We start from the raw sequence: 21640 nt of genomic DNA, 5'->3' as shown, positions 1-21640 counted from the left end.
AATTTTTTATTAATTTTTTTTTCCCCCAGGGAGCTGCATGTTGTGGCATGTGGGATCTTAGTTCCCCAACCATGGAACCAGCCCATGCCCTCTGCAGTGGAAGTGTGGACCCCTAGCCACTGGACTGCCAGGGAATTCCCCACTCAAAATTATTTAAGTCATCTGAGATTAAAAGAAAAAATATATTAAAAGTTTAGCACTTTACTATATCAAAAGGATATTAGATTGTTCAGTGAAAACTATTGCCATTTAGACCAGAATTTAGGAGGAGGTACTTAAATTTGTCTTGGAAAATGCTGTATCTTTATTTTCACTAACTTCTTATCAGAATTTAGCATTTCTGTCAACTCTTAACTGTATTGTAGTGTAGTACCAGCATGGTAGTATGAGCAGTACCTGTGATGATCGCCAACACCAATCAGATGTATTTTCATATTTCACATTACGGTTGTTGCAGACATCTCATTTATGCTCATCACAACTTGAAATGACAATAACTTTTAGACCTGCTAAATACTTCTATTTAACGCATTAATAAAGATGTATACACACACACACACATATACACACACACACACATATATATGTTTGTGTATATATGGGGGCTTCCCTGGTGGCTCAGATAGTAAAGAGTCTTCCTGCAGTGTGGGAGACCTGGGTTCAATCCCTGGGTCAAGATCTGTGTCTATGTATGTGCAGATTACTGCAGACAGCATGAAGCATGAATCTCTCTCTCTACACACACACACACACACACATGATACTGTATGGTCAATCTGTGTTGTGGATATACTTTTAAAATTCTACCTTGGAGAATTTGAACATACACAAAAAGTAGAAAAATAGTAAATTAATCCTGTGTACCATTTAGCTCCAGTGACCATCAACCATGACTTATTCTGCTTTATGAGGAAAAAGAAAACACAGTAAGGGATGGCGAGTAATGGGGGTGGCGTGATGAGGAAGGCCTCTTTGAAAAGATAACATTTGATTCACAGGAATGAAGACCAGTCCAAATAACTAGATCCACTGCCTAACCGTTATTTTTTTCATTTAAAATTTATTTTGAAATAGTTAAGGAAAAGTACAAAGAATTCCCACATTCCCTTCGCACAGATTCCTCAGTTGTTAGCATTTTGCCAAATTTCTTCCATTACCTTCTCTTGTTGTCTCCTGGCATATCATCCTTTCACCCTTTATTCTCCAGTGTGTACCTCCCGAAAACAAAGACACTTCTGCATTTCACCGTACAGTATTCTCAGCCAGGAAATCAACACTGGTATAACAGTATTAGCCAATCCATAGACCTCATTCAAATGATGCCAGTCATCCCAGCAATGTCCCTCTTTCCTTTTTGATCCAGGATTCTAGCCAGTACCATGTATTGCCTTTGGTTGTTGGGTGTCATCCTTCTGTAACAGTTTCTTACTCTTAATTCTCATGTGCCTCATAGCCTTAAAGAACATAGTTCTTTCAGTCTGTAGGCTGACCTTCCACCCAGGTCTGTCCAATATTACCTTGTGACCAGATCACGTCATGCTTTGTTGGCAGATATATCACAGAAATAATTCTGTGCTTTATCAAAATATGGAAACAGTATGGCTCCATCCCACACTGGTGATGTTAACTTTGATCACCTAGTAAAATTAGTGTCTTCACTATCTCCCCCCTTTTATTTGATTAACATTTTATGGGAAGATATCCAATATTGTACTCATAGTCTTTTTTCCATCATCAGCCCTAAACCCGGTAGCCTTGACATCCTTTGATAACTTTTTTTAATGTTTTCATTTTTGTTTGGCTGCATTGGGCCTTGGTTGTGGCATGTGGAATCTAGTTCCCTGATCAGGGATTGAACCCAGGCTCCCTGCATTGGGAACTAGGAGTCTTATCTACTGGACCACCAGGGCAGTCCCCTCATTGTTAACTCTTGACTGTATTATATACTGCTGTGATTGTTGCAAATGATAATCTAGTACTGTGATTACTTCCTCAGTAATTCTGCTGTAGGTAAGAATTTTCCATATATATATTTGGAAATATATGTATATATTTTTATGTACATATATAAATATATATTTATACATATGTACAAAGTATAAATATGTACATTGAGAATATATATACATTTTGAATAAAGGTGAAAGAGAGTGAAAAAGCTGACTTAATACTCAGCATTCAAAAAATGAAGATCATAGCACCCAGTCCCATCACTTCATGGCAGATAAATGGGGAAACAATGGAAACAGTGCAGACTTTATTTTCTTGGGCTCCAAAATCACTGCAGATGGTGACCGCAGCTTGCTCCTTGGAAGAAAAGCTATGACCAACCTAGACAGCATATTAAAAAGCAGAGATATTACTTTGCCAACAAAGGTCCATATAGTCAAAGATACAGTTTTTCTGGTAGTCATGTATGGATGTGAGAGTTGGACCATAAAGAAAGCTGAGCGCTGAAGAATTGATGCTTTTGAACTGTGGTGTTGGAGAAGACTCTTGAGAGTCTCTTGGACTGCAAGGAGATCCAACCAGTCAATTGTAGAGGATATCAATCCTGAATATTCATTAGAAGGACTGAGGCTGAAGCTGAAACTCCAGTACTTTGGCCACCTGATGTGAAAAGCCGATTCATTAGAAAAGACCCTGATGCTGGGAAAGATTGAAGGCAGGAGGAGAAGAGGATGACAGAGGACAAGATGGTTGGATGGCATCACCGACTCAATGGACATGAGTTTGAGCAAAGCTCCTGGAGATGGTGAAGAACAGGGAAGCCTGGTGCTGCAGTCCATGGGATTGTAAAGAGTCGGACACGACCAAGCAACCAAACAACAACAATATATATTTGGAAATATGCGTGTACATACAGGCACACATATATATGATTTCCATTTTTTTCTGTAGGTTTTAATTCAGGGCTTGCTTATTTTGATACCTAAATCATCCTAGATTTGACCAGTGGGAACCCCTTCAAATTGGCTACTTTGCCCTTTTGCTATCTCCCCACTATTCTCTTAAACATTTATTTCTGGCAACAACAAAGGCTCATCTTGTATTTTCCCTCCCCTAGTCCTGGAATCAACCATTTGTCCAAGAAACTCTTGGTTCTTTTCATGAGGGATGGTATTTAGAAACCAAGATCTGGGTGCAAGTTTTCTCATTGGTACAGAGATAAGAGGATGTGTATTGTGTGTGTATATGTATACAACCTGTTCATTGACTACATTAAAGCTTATGACTGTAGATCACAAGCTGGAAAATTTTTTAAGAGATGGAAATACCAGATGATCTTATTTGTCTCCTGAGAAACCTGTTTGTGGGTCAAGAAGCAGCAATTAGAACCTTACACAGAACAACTAACCAGTTCAAAATTGGGAAAGGGGTATGAGAAGGCTGTATATCATCACCCTGCTTATTTAACTTCTTTGCAGAGTACATCATGCAGAATGGCAGGCTGGATGAATCACAAGCTGGAATCAAGATTGCAGGGAGAAGAGTCAGCAACCTCAGATATGCAGATGATACCACTCTAATGGCAGAAAGTGAAGCGGAACTAAAGAGCCTCTTGATGAAGGTGGAAGAGGAGAATGAAAAGGCTGGCTTAAAATTCAGCATTCAAAAAACTAACATCATGGCATCTCATCCCATCATTTCATGGCAAATAGATGGGGAAAAAGTGGAAGCAGTCACAGATGTTATTTTCTTGGGCTCCAAAATCACTGTGGACAGTGACTACAGCCTTGCTTCTTGGAAAGGTATGACAAACCTAGACTAGTCAATCCTAAAGGAAGTCAACTCTGAATATTCATTTGAAGGACTGATGCTGATGCTGAAGTTCCAATACTTCGGCCAACTGAAATGAAGAACTGACTTACTGAAAAAGACTCTGATGCTGGGAAAGATTGAAGGCAAAAGAAGAGGGTGGCAGAGGATGAGATGTTATCACTGACTCAATGGATGTGAATCTGAGCAAACTCCAGGAGATAGTGAAGGACAGGGAAGCCTGATGTGCTGCAGTCCATAGGGTCACAAAGAGTTGGACACGACTTGGCAACTGAGCACCACCACCACCAAATGTATACATATATATACATTACATGTACCACTATATCATATATTTAAAAGCTGTGTTCACACATGTTTCCATACATGAAGATTCTTTCTGAACTCCCCATTTCCATGTTTTTAAACTGCTTCTCAGACAGTGAGAAACCTGACTGTTGTTATTCTCAATGTATTTGCTTCTTTACCTAGAGTCACGTTCTCAGTGTAGCTAATAGCCCAGCCACTCTGCCTCATCTACCTTTGGGCTCCTCACCCCTGCTGCCGCTACATCAAATCCTCTCTCTCTTGCCTATTCTCTTTGAAAACCGACACTGGGGGGGAGGTGAAAGGCAAGGCAAGGAATGTGGAAGTGGAAATTACTTGAATGTTTTTGTCTTCAATTTTTACCTTATAGGAGACAACTTGTGGATGGATGAATCACCTGCCTCTAATGCCATTTATAGGCAGATTTAGAGCAACCTCACTTTTTAAACTGTTGGTTTTGATTCTACTTCCCCACTGACTTTATGACATGAGGTTAATCACAGGATCAATATGAGCTGTATTATATGCTTAGTCATTCAGAAGAGGGAATGGTAAGAAACTTGTTTTTTAGGAATAACATTAGGTCCCATCATTGCTCCATGTATTTGGGTGTTAGTCATTCACTTTATGTGATATCTCAGCAAATTTTGCTCTTGTTCTACTTCCCCCCAAACCTTACTGACCTCAACCTTATTTCTTTTTTTGTTTTAACTTAAATTTTAAAAAAGTAATTTTAAATTAGTAAATTTTAATTTAATTCTTAATTGAAGTATAATCGACATAACCTTATATTGATTTCAGGTATACAACATAATAAAATTTTATTTGTATATATTGCAAAATGATTACCATTAGTTAACATTCCTCATCATACATAGTTATAAAAACCATTTTTTTTCTCGTGATGAGGGCTTTTAAGATTTACTCTCATAGGAACTTTCACAGTATTAACTACAGTCACTGTGCTATACGTTATGTCCCTGTGACATTCACTTTATTACTGGAAGTTTGTATCTTTTGAGCCCTTTCGTTCCACCCATCTCCACACTCACCAGGTGCTGATCTTTTTTCTGTATCAATAAACTTTTTTTGTTTTAAAGAATTCCCATGTAAATGAGATCAAATGGTATTTGTCTTTGTCTGACTTATTTCACTTAGTATTATGCCCTCAAGTTTTATTCATTTTGTTCCAAATGTCAAGATTTCCTTTTCTGTGGCCGAATAGTATTCCATTCTGCGTGTGTGTACATATATACACAGCCCATATGTCACATCTTCTTTATCCATCCATTGATCTGTGGATACAGATTGTTTCTGTATCTTGGCTTTTGGTAATAAATGAATATTGCAGTGAACGTGAGGATGCATATATCTTTTCAAATTAGTGTTTTTGTTTTCCTTGGATATATACCCAGAAGTGGAATTGCTGTCATATGGTAATTCCATTGTTAATTTTTTGGTGAACCTCCATACTGCTTTCTATAGTGGCGGCACTCAACTTTCTTTTTCCCCCTCCCTGTATATTACTCTTCGTCCCTGTCCAAAGAATTGCTTAATAAGTTAAGAACTGTATTCCTTTGCACAAGCCCTACAATGTGTATAGTTGGTATTATTTTGAAGTAGCTCCCAGACATCTTACTTAATCCATAAATATTTCAGTGTTTATCTCTAGAAGATATGCACCAATACTGTGGTATATCTGTATTTCAAATACTCAGTCTGACTGGGGCATTTGAATAGGGATATACTATTGGCTCAATTACAAACTTGAGCCAGTACTCAAGTTTGCAATTGCTTTAAGAATTTTTTTTTTTTTAACTCAAGCTCTAAATAAAATACTTAAGATTTATTTTAAAAATTTTGTTGAGGTAAAATTTGCATACAATAAAATGTACCTGCTTCAAGTGTTGAGTTTGTTGAATTTTGAGTAATGTAGGCATCCTTGTAATCACCACCACTACCACAGTCAAGATACTACATTTATTTACTTATTGATGGACATTAAACTATTTAAATTTTTTTTAATCTGTAAGTTTTAATCTCTCTTTACAGCTTAATTTGTTGGAAATCAGGTTGACTGTAGAGTTTCTCATAGCATGTGTTTTGCTGATTACATTTTTGTCCTGTGGTATACATTAACATCACCTTTTGTCCTGTGTATTTCCTATATGTTCAAAAGGGCCTATTTTTGAATATTTGATAACTGTGTTTCAATATAATTGGTTTCCTTGTAATTCATGCATTTTATTTTCCTTATGACCCCCTAGACTGTAGCCTGCCAGGCTGTTCTGTCCGTGGAATTTTCCAGGGAAGAATACTGGAGTGGGTTGCCATTTCCTTTTCCAGGAGATCTTCCCAACCCAGGAATCGAACCCAAGTCTCTTGCATTGTCAGGGGGATTCTTTACCACTGAGCCTTTAATTTAATAATATTCTGAGAAAGGGTTTATAGGTTTCACAAGACTGTCAAAGCAGTCCAGGGAAAAAAGTTTAAGAAACATTGGTTTAGGCAAACCATTAGGTTAAGAGTAGAATGCTAGCAGTATATTTAAGTATTGATTTTAGCCTCGACCTAAAAAGGTTCAGGTTAAAAAGTTAATCACTGAAAAACTTTGACTTGAAAATGAGATGAAGTAGTGTCCTTTGAAATAGCTTGATTCTTTCCCTCTTTTTCCTCATTGTAAACAGATTCAGTTCAGTTCAGTTGCTCAGTCGTGTCCGACTCCTTGCAACCCCATGAATCGCAGCACGCCAGGCCTCCCTGTCCATCACCAACTCCCGGAGTTCACTCAGACTCACGTCCATCAAGATGGTGATGCCATCCAGCCATCTCATCCTCTGTCGTCCCCTTCTCCTCCTGCCCCCAATCCCTCCCAGCATCAGAGTCTTTTCCAATGAGTCAACTCTGCACATGAGGTGGCCAAAGTACCGGAGTTTCAGCTTTAGCATCATTCCTTCCAAAGAAATCCCAGGGCTGATCTCCTTCAGAATGGACTGGTTGGATCTCCTTGCAGTCCAAGGGACTCTCAAGAGTCTTCTCCAACACCACAGTTCAAAAGCATCAATTCTTCGGTGCTCAGCTTTCTTCACAGTCCAACTCTCACATCCATACATGACCACTGGAAAAACCATAGCCTTGACTAGATGTACCTTTGTTGGCAAAGTAATGTCTCTGCTTTTGAATATGCTATCTAGGTTGGTCATAACTTTCCTTCCAAGGAGTAAGCGTCTTTTAATTTCATGGCTGCAGTCACCATCTGCAGTGATTTTGGAGCCCAAGAACTGCTCTTTTTCTTGGGGAATTTTTTTCTGTTTTTTTTCATCCTCCTCCCTCCCCCATTTATCCTAAAAATCATGGCATCTTTAGGTTTTTAGGATTATTCCTTTTAGTCAGCTTTAATTCTTTTAATGATGTGAATTTCAAGCACGTCCAATGTTAGAATTAAATGCCATATTAGATATTGATTTCTGTTATATAGATGGGTCTAGCCTTAAAGAAAACAAGATTTGTTAAAAATCTCAATTTATGGAGTGTCTTTAATTCAGTTAGTATGTGATATTGTATATAAAACAAGACAGGGAATTCCCTGGCATTCCAATGGTTAGAACTCCATGCTTTTACTGCCTAGGGCCTGGGTTCAGACCCTCATTGGGGAACTAAGATCCTGTAAGCCATGTGGTGCAGCAAAAAAGGACAAAATAGGAAACTAACTCTTCAGTACCACATTTATTATCTAAAGTCGGTACATTTATTTTCTCCAATAAATTAAATGGGTTGGATTTTAAGATTTCTGAGGTCTTTTTAGTTTAGAAAATCTTGTTCTAGGGCAAACTATGAACATGTTAGAACTGGTAAAGGGTCTTTATTGGCATGGATAAATATTTAATGACAAAACAAGGTATAAAATGGGACATGTAACATGATCTCTATCAGTCACTTCAGTTCTGTCACTCAGTCGTGTCCGACTCTTTGTGACCCCATGGACTGCAGCATGCCAGGCCTCCCTGTCCATTGCCAACTCCTGGAGTTTACTCAAACTCTTGTCTGTTGAATCAGTGATGCCATCCAGCCATCTCATCCTCTGTCATCCCCTTCTCCTCCTGCCTTCACTCTTTCCCAGCAGGGTCTTTTCCAGTGAGTCAGTTCTTCATTCACATCAGGTGGCCAAAGTATTGGAGTTTCAGCATCAGCCCTTCCGATCAATATTCAGGACTGATTTCCTTTAGGATGGACTGGTTGGATCTCCTTGCAGTCCAAGGGACTCTCAAGAGTCTTCTCCAACACCACAGTTCAAAAGCATCTATTCTTCGGTGCTCAGCTTTCTTTATAGTCCAACTCTCACATTCATACATGACTACTGCAAAAACCATAGCTTTGACTAGACGGACCTTAGTTGGCAAAGTAATGTCTCTGCTTTTTAATATGCTGTCTAGGTTGGTCATAACTTTCCTTCCGAGGAGCAAGTGTCTTTTAATTTCATGGCTGCAGTCACTATCTGCAGTGATTTTGGAGTCCCAAAAAATAAAGTCTGTCACTGTTTCCACTGTTTCTCCATCTATTTGCTATGAAGTGATGGGACCAGATGCCATGATCTTAGTTTTCTGAATGTTGAGCTTTAAGCCAACTTTTCCACTCTCCTCTTTTCACTTTCAAGAGGCTCTTTGGTTCTTCTTCACTTTCTGCCGTAAGGGTGGTATCATCTGCATATCTGAGGTTATTTGTATTTCTCCTAGCAGTCTTGATTCCAGCTTGTGCTTCATCCAGCCTAGCGTTTCTCATAATGTACTCTGCATATAAGTTAAATAAGCAGGGTGACAGTATACAGCCTTGATGTACTCATTGCCCTATTTAGAACCAGTCTGTTGTTCCATGTCCAGTTCTGACTGTTGCTTCCTGGCCTGCATACAGATTTCTCAAGAGGCAGGTCAGGTGGTCTGATATTCCCATCTCTTTCAGAATTTTCCAGAGTTTGTTGTGGTTCACACAGTCAAAGACTTTGGCGTAGTCAGTAGAGCAGAAAAAGATGTTTTTCTGGAACTCTCTTGCGTTTTCGATGATCCAGCGGATGTTGGCAATTTGATCTCTGGTTCCTCTGTCTTTCCTGAATCCAGCTTGAACATCTGGAAGTTCATGGTTCACATACTGTTTAAGCATGGCTTGGAGAACTTTGAGCATTACTTTACTAGCGTGTGAGATGAGTGCAATTGTGCAGTAGTTTGAGCATTCTTTGGCCTTGCCTTTCTTTGGGATTGGAATGAAAACTGACCTTTTCTAGTCCTGTGGCCACTGCTGAATTTTCCAAATTTGCTGCCATATTTTCAAATTTGCTGGCAAATTTACTGGCATGATCTCTATGGGGCCGATGAAAATCTGTACATGTAACTCTCTCGTGTATATGCTCACTGTGTCAACTTTTGATACGAATGGTGTTTTGATTGATAACTGAAATCTTAAAGTGAGAGATGAATGAGTATAATATTAAAAGCTCTTGCAAGCCAAAGAAAAAGAAAATTTGGTTCTGCCTGTCATTCTTCATAATGAATAAGAGTCACTGGAATGCTGTGAAGATTTTAAAAAAGTATATATTAATGATTAGTTGGATAATAAAAGAGCTTACTATATCTAAATACTGTGTATCCATCATGCAAAAGATAGGCATATCAGTTCTTTTCAAGTGAATCATTCTGCTAAATAGCTATGCTTATCAATCAAAAATAGCCTTTCTTAGGTCCAAATTTAAGTGGTCTTTGTAAAGTTTCAAACAGTTTTAAATTATATTGCAGTTAATTTTTAAAAATGGTGTATGTGCCTTGTTATGCTAATCTAAGGTATATAAGAATATACTCTTAATTTTTCTTGTCACTTATAGCGCCCCATTTTATTTTACTTTTTAATGAACTAGCCCTTTCCATGGTGGTTTTTGACACAGATTATTCCATTTCAGCATAAGTTTGCTTTGCCAGCGTAAAAGTAGGTGTATAAAAGGAACTTGCATCACAGCTTGGGGTCTCACAGCGTTGTGACATTAGATTTCCTTTGTGTTGATCTTATTGGAAATTTGACGGTAAAACATTTTTGCTTATAAGAAAAAGCTTTTTAGTTCTAAAGATGATAATTAGACTAAAGTGTTGACTGAAGAAGTTTGCTTATTAATACTTTTGGGAATGATTGGATAGAGACTGGTGACTTAATAATTTAATGGATTTAATTTTGTGCAAGGTTTTTTTTTTAATTGGGAAGCATGATTATTTAAAAGTTTATAAACCATTGGAATTAAGTAGAAAAACCCAAATGCCTTTTAAGATTAGAGTGGTACATTTCTTTAATCTGGAAATACAGGTAGTCTTTAAAGATTTTACAAAACTACAATGGTGGATAAAAAGACTATGAAATTTGTGTATATTATAAAAAGATCACATTTCTGTCTTGATTTTATTCTATCTAAGCAACTAAATATTATGAAATTAGGATAGAAATGTAATCAAGTGAAATATTAGAAGGAATTTATAAATTTCTTAGTCTTTTTTAAACTGTTATTTTGTTACTACTACGAAGTAAGCCATAGATTAGAAGTTAGTTTCCTTTTCAGTGACTGTACTGTAATAGTCCTATTAAACCAGGTAGGGGAAGGCAACGGCACCCCACTCCAGTACTCTTGCCTGGAAAATCCCATGGACGGAGGAGCTGGGTGGTCTGCAGTCCATGGGGTCGCTGAGGGTTGGACACGACTGAGAGACTTCACTTTCACTTTTCACTTTCACGCATTGGAGAAGGAAATGGCAACCCACTCCAGTGTTCTTGCCTGGAGAATCCCAGGGACGGGGGAGCCTGGTAGGCTGCCCTCTATGGGGTCGCGCAGAGTCAGACACGACTGAAGTGACTTAGCAGCAGCAGCAGCAGCAAACCAGGTAGGAAGCACATTTTCTGAGATTCTGTTTTTATTTTCTTTAGATGTATACCCAGAAGTATTTTCAAAGAGACCTTTGCATTTATACCCCTTCCTTCCTTTCTTTCTTCTCTACCCTCCTTCCCTGAGGTCTTCATTGCTGCATGTGGGCTTTCTCTAGTTGCCTTGAGCTGGGGGTGGGGACGGGGTGGGGGGGGGAAACTCTTTGTTTTCTTTGGTGTGCGGTCTTCTCCCTGCAGTGGCTTCTCTGGTTGCAAACACAGGCTTCAGGCACCCGACCTATGGGCTCCATGGCTGAGGCTTCAGTTGTTGTGGTGCACTGGCTTAGTTACCCTGAGACATGTGGGATCCTCCTGGACCAGGGATTGAACCCATGTCCCTTGCATTAGCAGGCAGATTCTTATCCACTCTACTACCAGGAAAGTCTAAGTGAGTATTTTTGATTTCCAGTATTATGTTAGGAAAGGAAATTCTGACTTATGCTACAACATGGATGAACCTTGAAGACATCATGCTAGGTGAAATAAGTCACAGAAGAACAAACACTGTATGCGTCTACTTACATTAACTACCTGGAGCAGTCAAATTCACAGAGACAAAGTGGAATGGTGGTTCCATTTTTTGTTTTTAATTGTTATAAGCAGTACTGCTTACTAAGAAATCTTGTACACTGAGATGTGCAATTATACATGAATGAAAAATTCCTGTGAATGAAATTTCTGGGAATGTGTACTTAGTTCTGAATTTCTTTTTTCATTTATTTTTGACTGGGTCACAGGGCATGCGGAATCTTAGTTCACTGACCAGGGATCGAATCTGCACCCCCTGTGTTAGAAGCACAGAGTCCTAACCACTGGATGCTAGGAGTGTCCCGTTAATAAAGACACTATCAGATTGTCTTCCTTAGAGTTTATCTAATTTATACTCCTGCAGACAGTGTTATGAAAATATTATTTTCTTAGACTTTCATTGTTATCTAGATATTAATGTTTAGATTTTTGTTTTACATGGTACTCTTTTTGGATTTTTGAAATTTTGAGTGAAATTGTTAAAGAGTTTCCTGTTTAGGTATTTTGCCAATTTTTTGGGGGGGAGCTTCTGTCTCCTTTGATTTGCAGAAGTTTGTATATTTAGGAAATCACTTATTTCTCCATTTGCAGGTATTTTTCCCCATTTGTCTTGACTGCATTTTGCAATTTAGGAGCTATAATTTTTACATGGTTTAATTTATATGGTCTTTTCCTTTATGACATAGGTATTTTATCTCATGCTGAGAGTCTGTAGAAGACTGTACAACAAACTATTAATTATTTATTTTTGGCAGAGAGAGAACACAAATCAGTAAGCTGTTACAAATCATTCTCCACCCCCTTCTTTTTCCACAACTCCCCCATTCCTCCAAGTAGAGCAACATTTTAGAATATTAGCTTTTCCTAAAAATGAGGCTGGGAGCCTGTGGTTGACTTCTCTTTGCTGGATGTAGGGATTCTGAGTCTGTTTTTGCCATCTTTAGTTATTATTTGTACAGTTCTTACTCCAAAGATAGGGTGTGATTAAAGGGGAATATGTTAATTTTTTAAGAGTAGCTTATAGATATGTTTTATACATTTATACTGAAAGAACTCGGTATTGCTGTGAAATGAAGATAGGTTTTGCTTGTCATCTAATGGGTTTCTTATCTTCCTAGGCAGTCATGCCTGAATGTCTTCGATGTGTGCCCATTTACAGGAAACGAGGCATTCAGTTGATTCATTGAATAGGCCAAAAAGTTAGTTCGGGTATTCTGAAAACCCCGAATGAACAAAAACTTTTTGGCCAACCCAATATATTGAGGGTAACGTAGACACTTGTGACCAAAGGAGACATAAATTCTAATATATTAAAAGACAGTGACAGGGGCTTCCCTGGGAGTCCAGTGGTTAAGAGTCCACCTTGCAATGCAGGGGACACTGGTTTGATCCTTGGTTGTAGAATATCCCACATGCCCTGGGGCAACTGAGTCCATAAGCCACAACTACCATTTGTTTTTTAGAATAATTGCAGAGTTGTACAGCCATCACCACTGACACCAGAATATTTTTATCACTCCAGAATGAAACCTATTAGCAGTCATTCCCCATTCTTTCTTTTCCCCGACTTCTGGCATCCACGAATCTTTTCTACTTCTGTGTGTTTGTCTATTTTGGACCTTTTACGTATGAAATCATACAATATGTAATTGGCTTCTTTTACTTAGTATATCTTCGAGATTCATCCATTGTTGTAGCATGTATTAGGACTTCATTCCTTTTTATTGCCGAATGACATTCCGTTGAATGGACCTACCACATTTTAAAAACTCCACTCAGCAATTGAACCTTTTTTTTGGCTATTATGAATAATGATATTGTGACATTTCTGTGTTTTTCTGTGGACATACATTTTCACTTCATATCTAGGAGAAGAATTGCTGAATTACATGGTTCTAAGTTGAACATTTTCAGGAACTTCCAAATTGATTTCCAAAGTGACTGTACCATTTTGCCATTTCACCAGCAATGCCTTAGGGTTTAGAAATCTTTGGAAAATCTTAGAAATCTTCTTATCCTAATCACTTGTTATTGTCTGTCATTTTTATTTTCGCCATTGTATTGAATGTGAAGTGTTATCTCACTATGGTTTTGGTTCTTATTTTCCTAAAGTCTGATGTTGTTAAGCGAATTTTTGTGTGTTTATTGGCTGTTTACCTTTTTGGGAGAAATTGCCCATATAGCCTTTGCCTATTTTTAAATTGCAATATGTCTTTTTCATTGTTGAGTTGTAAGAACTATCAGATAAATAATTTGCAAATATTTTCTATTTTCTGGGCTTATAGCAATTTTTCATCCTTTGGACAGGGTAAAACTATTAACTTGTAATTTGTGATTGTCGTGCTAACAATTTAAATTTATCTTTGTCATTCTAGATAATTGTTAAAACAGGTTCTTCCTTTGGTTTTTAACTTATTTAAATTGATAATGAGACATATGACGTATTAAAATATCAACATCTTATTTGGTTATGTCCAAATTGCAGGAGTTTTACAATCTAAATATATGATTCTGAGCTACATACTACATTTAATGTGTTGATGTATGGGGAGTATCAGTAATTGTAAATGATGTAGCTTTAATGTCTACCTCCACTATGTTGAGGACCAGAAATAGCTGTGATTTATTTGAAAAGATTGGGATTGTACACTTAAATGGCTAAATAGCTAATTTTATGTTATATTTTATTGCAATGAAAATTTAAAAAAATTTGACCTGTGACTATATAGGAAAATTGTGGCCAGCTCCAGTTTAAATGCTGTTAAGAACCCCTGGAGGAGGGCATGGCAACCCACTCCAGTATTCTTGCCTGGAGAATCCCATGGACAGAGGAGCCTGGCATAGGGTCCATAGACTTGCACAGAGTCAGACATGACTGAATTGACTTAGCACACACACACATAATGCATTTAAATGTCTAGCCGAGTCTGCATTTTGGTATTCTTGAAGTATTTGTAGTCACTGGTATAGGAAATAAAAGTCTAACACAGAGGGGAAACCAGTCTTTTGGTCTAAATATAGGATCAAGTCATTGATTTATAAATTTTGTAATTTCTTCATAAAATTTTATTACTATAAAAGGTTTCTATAAGTGTTGATGTTACAGCATTGTTACAGATAGCTTGGTGGTTGTGAAGGATATATTTATAACCCAACTGTTTGAGTTTGGAAGAGGAATGATTTTGAATATTTTAATAATGTAAAAAATTGTTGTTTAGTTGCAAAGTCGTGTCCAACTCTTTAGCAACCCCATAGACTGAGCCATCAGGAAAGCCCATAAATAGATGTGTAAGGGAGACCAGGTGAAAGTGAAGGTGAATTTGCTCAGTCCTGTCTGACTCTTTGCAACCCTATGGACTGTAGCCCACCAGGCTCCTCCCGTGGAATTTTCCAGGCAAGAGTACTGGAGTGGGTTGCCATTTCTTTCTCCAGGGATCTTTCTGTCCCAGGGATCGAACCTGGGTCTTTCACATTGTAAGCAGATGCTTTTACCATCTGAGCCACCAGGGAAGCCATCGCAGTAAATGTGGCATTATTAGGGTTATTTTAAAACTCTCTCTTAAAAACTTTTAAGAACTATAGTGTATGTTGATAAATTTAATATTTTTTGATGGTGAACATTTTTGACCAAATAGAAACCAATGTAATATTTTTTGACTTGTGTTTTTGAAAACAAACCTTTTAGATTTTATATACTACAACTGGTAGCAATCAAATATGATTTCTCAAGTTTATGTTCTCATTTTTAAAAAGTTTAGGTTCTCTTGATTCTTTAAAGCTAGAAGTGAATTAACTTATTACTATAAGCAGTGACTATGTAACTTAAAAAATTCTGTGCATATTACTGGAGACTCTTTGATAGATTCTCTGAAAACCTATAGCTAAGGCTTGATGTTTTTAAAAAAAGGAAATATTATCTAATTGTGATTTTATTATTTTTGTTCTTTTTTTCTTTTTTAATTAGTAAATGTTAGGTAATGTTTCATCTTGAACACTTGAGGACTACTTGAGTACTATAGGAAATGTGTTGTTTTGAAAAGAGTAGACAAAACCAGGAAATCACGTTTACGTTTTGTTTTTGTTGTTCAGTTGCTAAGTTGTGTTCGACTCTTTGAGATCCCATGGACAACAGCATGCCAGGCTTCCCTGTCCTTCACTATCTTCTGAAGTTTGCTGAAACTCATATCCATTGAGTCAGTGATGCCATTCAACCATCTCATCTGTCACCCCTTTCTCCTCCTGCCCTTAATCTTTCCCAGCATCAAGGTCTGTTCCAGTGAGTCAGCACTGCATCAGGTTGCCGAAGTATTCAAGCTTCAGCATCAGTTCTTCCAGTGAATATTCAGGGTTGATTTCCTTTGGATTGACTCATTTGATCTTCTTGCTGTCCAAGGAACTCTCATGAGTCTTTTCCAGCGCCACAGTTCAAAAGCATCAATTCTTTGGTGCTTAGCCTTCTTTATGGTCCATCTATCACATCTGTACATGCTGAGTTTTTATGAATATGAAGAGTTAAGCAGCTTTTTTCTTTTTTTTTTAAGATTTGGGTGTTTCTAGTCTACTCAGTGTAAAAGAGTAATGTAATAGCTGATGAAGTTCTTTGTTAAATTTGGAGACAAATTTGTATTTTGTTTCCAGAGTGTACTCTCCTTATATAACAATGATGGGGACTGTGAGCCCACCATTTTGATGAAGGAGGCCCATCTGACTTTGTTTTCATAATCTGTGCATTGAGTATTTGGTCCCTCTTTTCAGTATTGCATTTAGCTCTTTGTTATTCAGAGTTTAAGCTTAAATATTTGTTTTTCCTGTAGTAGTTTGGCTTTTTTTTTGACGGAGAGTTGCCTGATGCTTCCCTCTTTTCTCTTTCTTCTTTCTAATAGAATAAACCTTTGTGCTCTTGGGCTGAAGTGATTAGTTGTGTATGTGTGTGCATGTTAAAATATACAAAATACAAAATTTATTATTTTAACCATTTGACGTGTACAGTTGGTGACATTACGTGCATTCACAGGGAAGTCCCTGGTGGTCCAGTGGTTGGATTTGGTGCTTTTACTGCCAGGGCTCCAGCTTCCATCCCTGGTTGGGGAACTAATCCTGGAAGATGCTTGGCATAGCCAAAAAAAAGTGTACTTAAAATGTTATGTAACCATTAGCACTATTTCTAGAATTTTTTCATTCCATACAAAATTCCATTCTGTACCATTAAGCAGTATCTCCCCAACCTTTATTCTACTTTGTCTTCATGAATTTGTCTATTCCAGATACCTCATATAAGTGGAATCATAAATTAATTGTCCTTTTGTGTCTGGCTTATTTCATTTAGTATGATGTTTTCAAGGTTTATCCATGTTCTAGCACATATCAAAACTTCATTTCTTTTTATGTCTTAATATTCCATTTTATGTATATACCACATTTCATTTTATTCATTCATCCATTGATGGACACGGGTTGTTTCCATCTTTTGGTGTTTGTGAATAACGACATTGGTGCACATGTACCAACATTGGTACATATGAGGGCTTCCCTCATAGCTCAGTTGGTAAAGAATCTGCCTGTGATGCAGGAGACCCTGGTTCAATTCCTGGGTTGGGAAGATCTGCTGGAGAAGGGATAGGCTACCCACTCCAGTATTCTTGGGCTTCCCTTGTGGCTCAGCTGGTAAAGAATCCATCTGCAATGCAGGAGACCCTGGTTCAATTCCTGGGTTGGGAAGATCCACTGGAGAAGGGATAGGCTACCCACTCCAGTAATCTTGGGCTTCCCTTGTGGCTCAGCTGGTAAAGAATCTGCCTGCAATGAGGGAGACCTGGGTTCGATCCCTGGGTTGGGAAGATCCCCTGGAGAAGGGAAAGGCTACCCACTCCAGTATTCTGGCCTGGAGAATTCTGTGGACTAAGTCCATGGAGTCGCAAAGAGTCGGACACGACTGAGCGACTTTCACCTTCACCTTCACCATCATTGGTGCTCAAATAGTTGAGCCCTTGTTTTCATTTGTCTTGGGTATATACCTAGGAAGTGCTGGGTCATATGATAATTCTTTGCTTAACTTTTGGAGAAAATGCTACTTTTCCACAGTGGCTGTACCTTTTTACAGTTCCAGCAGCTATGCAGAAGGTTTCAGATTTCTCCATATCCTTGCCAATACTTGTTCTGTTCTGTTCTCTTTTCTAATAGCCAGACTAGTGGGTGTGAACTGAGTGGTATTTTATTGTGGTTTTGATTTGTATTTCCCTAATGACTAATGATTTTGAGCATCTTTTTCTGTGCTTGTCTGCCATCTGTATATCTTCTTTGGAGAAGTGTCTTCTCCAGTTTTTAAAAAGTGAGTTAAGATTTCTTAGATTCTTGATACAAGTCATTTGTCAGATACATTTGAAGGTATTTTTTATGTTTATATTTCTGTTTCTATCATTTTATTCCCCAAATTTAAAAGATCCTTTCATCAATTAATTTATCCCACGTAATTTCGTTACATCTAGTTCAGTTGCGTGATGAAACTGGATTTTAGGATTATGTTTCCCTTGTGAGATGTAACAACTTAAATCATACTAGAGAATATAAATGAAACGTCCCACTTTCTGATAATATCAGCTTCTTCAGGGGAAGTGTAAAATTACGATCTTGGATTGTCAGCATGTAAGAGTGTTATATTTAAAAGCGCTGTGCCTGCCTTTTTAAAATGCCAAATTAAAAAAAAAAGCCAAATTACAGGGATATATAAAATACAATTAAGTCCTAATGAAATTAGAAGAATTTTCTTGAATTTTAAAATTCTAGACAATTATGTTTTTACGTGCATGCTTCAGAATATAAATGGTGCCATACAGGTTTTCTTTTTGTACATAGTAAACAATATTTTTGGAATGAAAATGAGAACATAGAGTCTGTCAAAAGATTTTCTGATGTATTAATTTATATAAACAATTTAGTTATACATAAATTATAAATTTTAACACTTTTTCTTTTAATCCCCTGGAAAAGAGAATTAAATAGCAAAAAATTACATTAAAAATTAGGACTGATACTTGCACATGCACAGAATATTTGAATTTATTTTGCCTTCCAGTAAGGAGTGTTTGAAATCATCTTATTTTTTCAGTAAAATCATTTTCACTTAATGAATTAAATTAAAATGAAATCTGTAGAATAGCTATTTTCAGCTACAGTTTTTACTTGAATAAAAATCTCTTAAGACTGGTAAGTTACTTCGATTATCTTAGGTATAATATCCTATTTTAGGATGTAAAATTCCTAAAAACTTATGAAAGTCATTCAGCTTAGTGTTCTGGAAAGGTAAAGTCAGTTTATAGCAAATACTGTATTTACAAATGACAGCAATAAAACAATCTGGTAAAAATGTTTGTAAATATTTGCCTCAAAAAAGAAAAATATGAGTATACAAGACATTTAAAATTAACTCGCAACCTGTCCCCTATACATGCATAATATAAATTGTTTAAATATAAGAAACATTTTTAAAACTATTTTTGGAAAATTATTACCATGCAGCAATAACATTGATTATTTATTTATTTTTTTTTTTAGATATGGCCGCGTGGAAAGTGTCAAAATTCTCCCAAAGAGGGGTTCTGAAGGAGGAGTGGCCGCCTTTGTGGATTTTGTGGACATCAAAAGTGCACAGAAAGCTCACAACTCAGTCAACAAAATGGGAGATAGAGACCTACGCACGGATTATAATGAACCAGGCACCATTCCAAGTGCTGCTCGGGGATTGGATGATACAGTTTCCATAGCATCTCGTAGTAGAGAGGTTTCTGGGTTCAGAGGAGGTGGTGGAGGGCCTGCTTATGGCCCCTCACCGTCACTTCATGCACGAGAAGGACGTTATGACCGGAGACTTGATGGGTAAGTTCCAAGGTTTCTGTAGGCAGGTATTTTGTATTTGATATGGTGAGAAACAGAAACTCGTATTTAGGGGCCCCAGATGGATTTAAAGTTTTGGGCATTCTCAATGTTTCCTATTTTGGGTTGGAAACGGAAGTGATTTCTATCCCAGTGGCTGGTATCTTATGGAATCGTAGAGGATATTTCCTGCAGCTGATTGGATATCTACTGCTGAGATATAAAGTGGTGGAAGATTTTGTATGGCAGCATCATTTTTGGAGTTACCTGTCTTCTAGACTTTTATTCCTTCTCTTGGATAATGTTAAGGCTTTCCTTGGATATATCTCTTCTACCTGATGGAGCTACTTGGCTACAGATTTTGTGGTTGTACTATATGGAATATTTCTGGAATATTAGAGCCTACAGATTCTTTTAGAATTTGATATTTGCTTCTCAGTTTTCACTGCACGAAGTGTATGAACAAATTGGTATGTCACCAAAAAACCTAGCAGTCCATATAATTCGACCTCTTGGATTCTACAAACAATACTTTGACCTGGAAATATGTATTTGGATGAAGAGGAGTGAAGGCAATCCTTGATTTTTCCATTTTGGATCTACACAGTTTCCATGTTGGAATTATACTCCTTGATGGAATGGGGGAAAATTGAGATGATGGACGTTCCTAAATCCTGGAATATAGCCCTTCTTTTCTAATTGCTGGAATGTATGGGATATCATGTTGTCAAGATTCCATTAGCCCAAGAGAAGAGGATTACTATCCTGTTTCTTAAGCAAGTTGCTGTCCAATTAAAGGTACTTTAGCTTTGAACACATGGTGATGATCAGTTGTGGATACAGCAATCAAAATGGACTTTGCTGGATGGCTACAAAGGTGAACTTTTGGCGAGCAACTGTGCCTTCCTCATTTGGTGGAATCATAGAGGATATTTCCTCTTCTGTCAGCTGCCTGATTCATACTTAGGGCTGGAGATTTTTGTGAATGTGGATCAATTTATAATTTTCTACTGTCTCAAGAAAGAAGTCTGGGGGTTTGAGAGTTACAGTTTGTCTGGGACTGCTTGCTTCCAGTGGAATTATTTTATCTGGTCATTAAGATTTTTTTTCCTTGTGGTTCATCTAAATATCATTTGACACCCTTGCCCATTAAGAAGGTGGATTACCCCCAAAAGAGGGGCCAAAATTGGGGAAGTTATGTTCACAATTCTCTCCCTAGATTTAATTGGGATTATAGGTCGTGGTTCCACACTTGGAAAAGGTTGGTATATCCTGACCTGTGTATATTAGCCCCTCTCCTAACCCAAGTCAAACTTTCTTTTTTTCCCCACTAACTCTAGAATTATTTAGTACTAATAGATGATTCAAAGAATAGCTATTAGATTTCAGCTCTGCTATCTCTTGTGCCTGCCTTCTGTATCTTCTAATGGATAAGAACTGTGCATATTTATAAAATATCTGATATAGCAGTAATTCTCCTAGAACTATTATCTGTTGCTTCTGTTATATCATTAATAATAGCTCTTACTGATTAACATTTGATAGGGTACTAATTGAATTATTTATGACATTTTCTCTCTTGAGTCTCAGAAGAACCCCTCTTCTTTGTTAGACAGTGAAATATCTATCCAAATTCCAGAAATGTAGCAAATAAAAAAGGAGAGTCATTTAATATATTTAAGTAGGAAAGATAATATTGAATTTTTTTGCCATGCCAGTTGCTTTGCATAATAGCAAAAACAAAATACAGCCTAGGAGAATGTATGATTGCTTCTAAGTGAGATGGTGAAAATGAAGGTTAGTGGAGAGATTTGGAATCTAAGCATGTATTGGAAACACAGTATTAGTTGTAAGATTTTTGCCACATATTCTTCATTGCAGAGATTCTAATTCTTCTGTATCTTTCATAGTTCCTTAATCACTTTTGATAAAAGATATACCCAAAGGTAAGGTTGAGAAGAGACTCAACCTCATGCTTGAGATTCAAGTGAACTGGTGTTTTAGGAACTTTCTTAATAAGTAGAGAACTGAAGATTTCTTTGTAGGATTGGAATTGGTTTTTAATATTAACATATAATTGCATGTGTATAATTGTACATGCAGCAGTTTTTGTACTCATAGATTGACAAGTGTTCATGCCCTACAGAAAAAAACTTTTATAGTTAAACCATTGCTAAAAACTGAGTTTTATAGTTCGCAAAGTTGCCTT

The 21640-nt window shown here is 37.3% G+C and overlaps 1 protein-coding gene across 4 annotated transcripts in view; it reads left to right on the top strand.

Moving 5' to 3' along the window:
- The window catches only part of SPEN (spen family transcriptional repressor), a 92506-nt gene that overhangs the window by 6589 nt on the left and 64277 nt on the right, over positions 1-21640 (top strand). For 3 of the 4 annotated variants that reach the window (XM_061383188.1, XM_061383187.1, XM_061383186.1), the window contains exon 2: positions 19114-19434. In XM_061383188.1, coding sequence (XP_061239172.1) covers positions 19114-19434 — 321 coding nt within the window. Of the gene's footprint in view, positions 1-19113; positions 20693-21640 lie in introns of those variants that run through there. The other variant, XM_061383189.1, reaches the window with a different exon arrangement.

This window comes from Bos javanicus, chromosome 16 (assembly GCF_032452875.1).
Source record: "Bos javanicus breed banteng chromosome 16, ARS-OSU_banteng_1.0, whole genome shotgun sequence".
Taxonomy (NCBI): Eukaryota; Metazoa; Chordata; class Mammalia; order Artiodactyla; family Bovidae; genus Bos; species Bos javanicus.
Note: the sequence above shows the minus strand (reverse complement) of the source record. Positions and strands in the feature narration are given on the sequence as shown.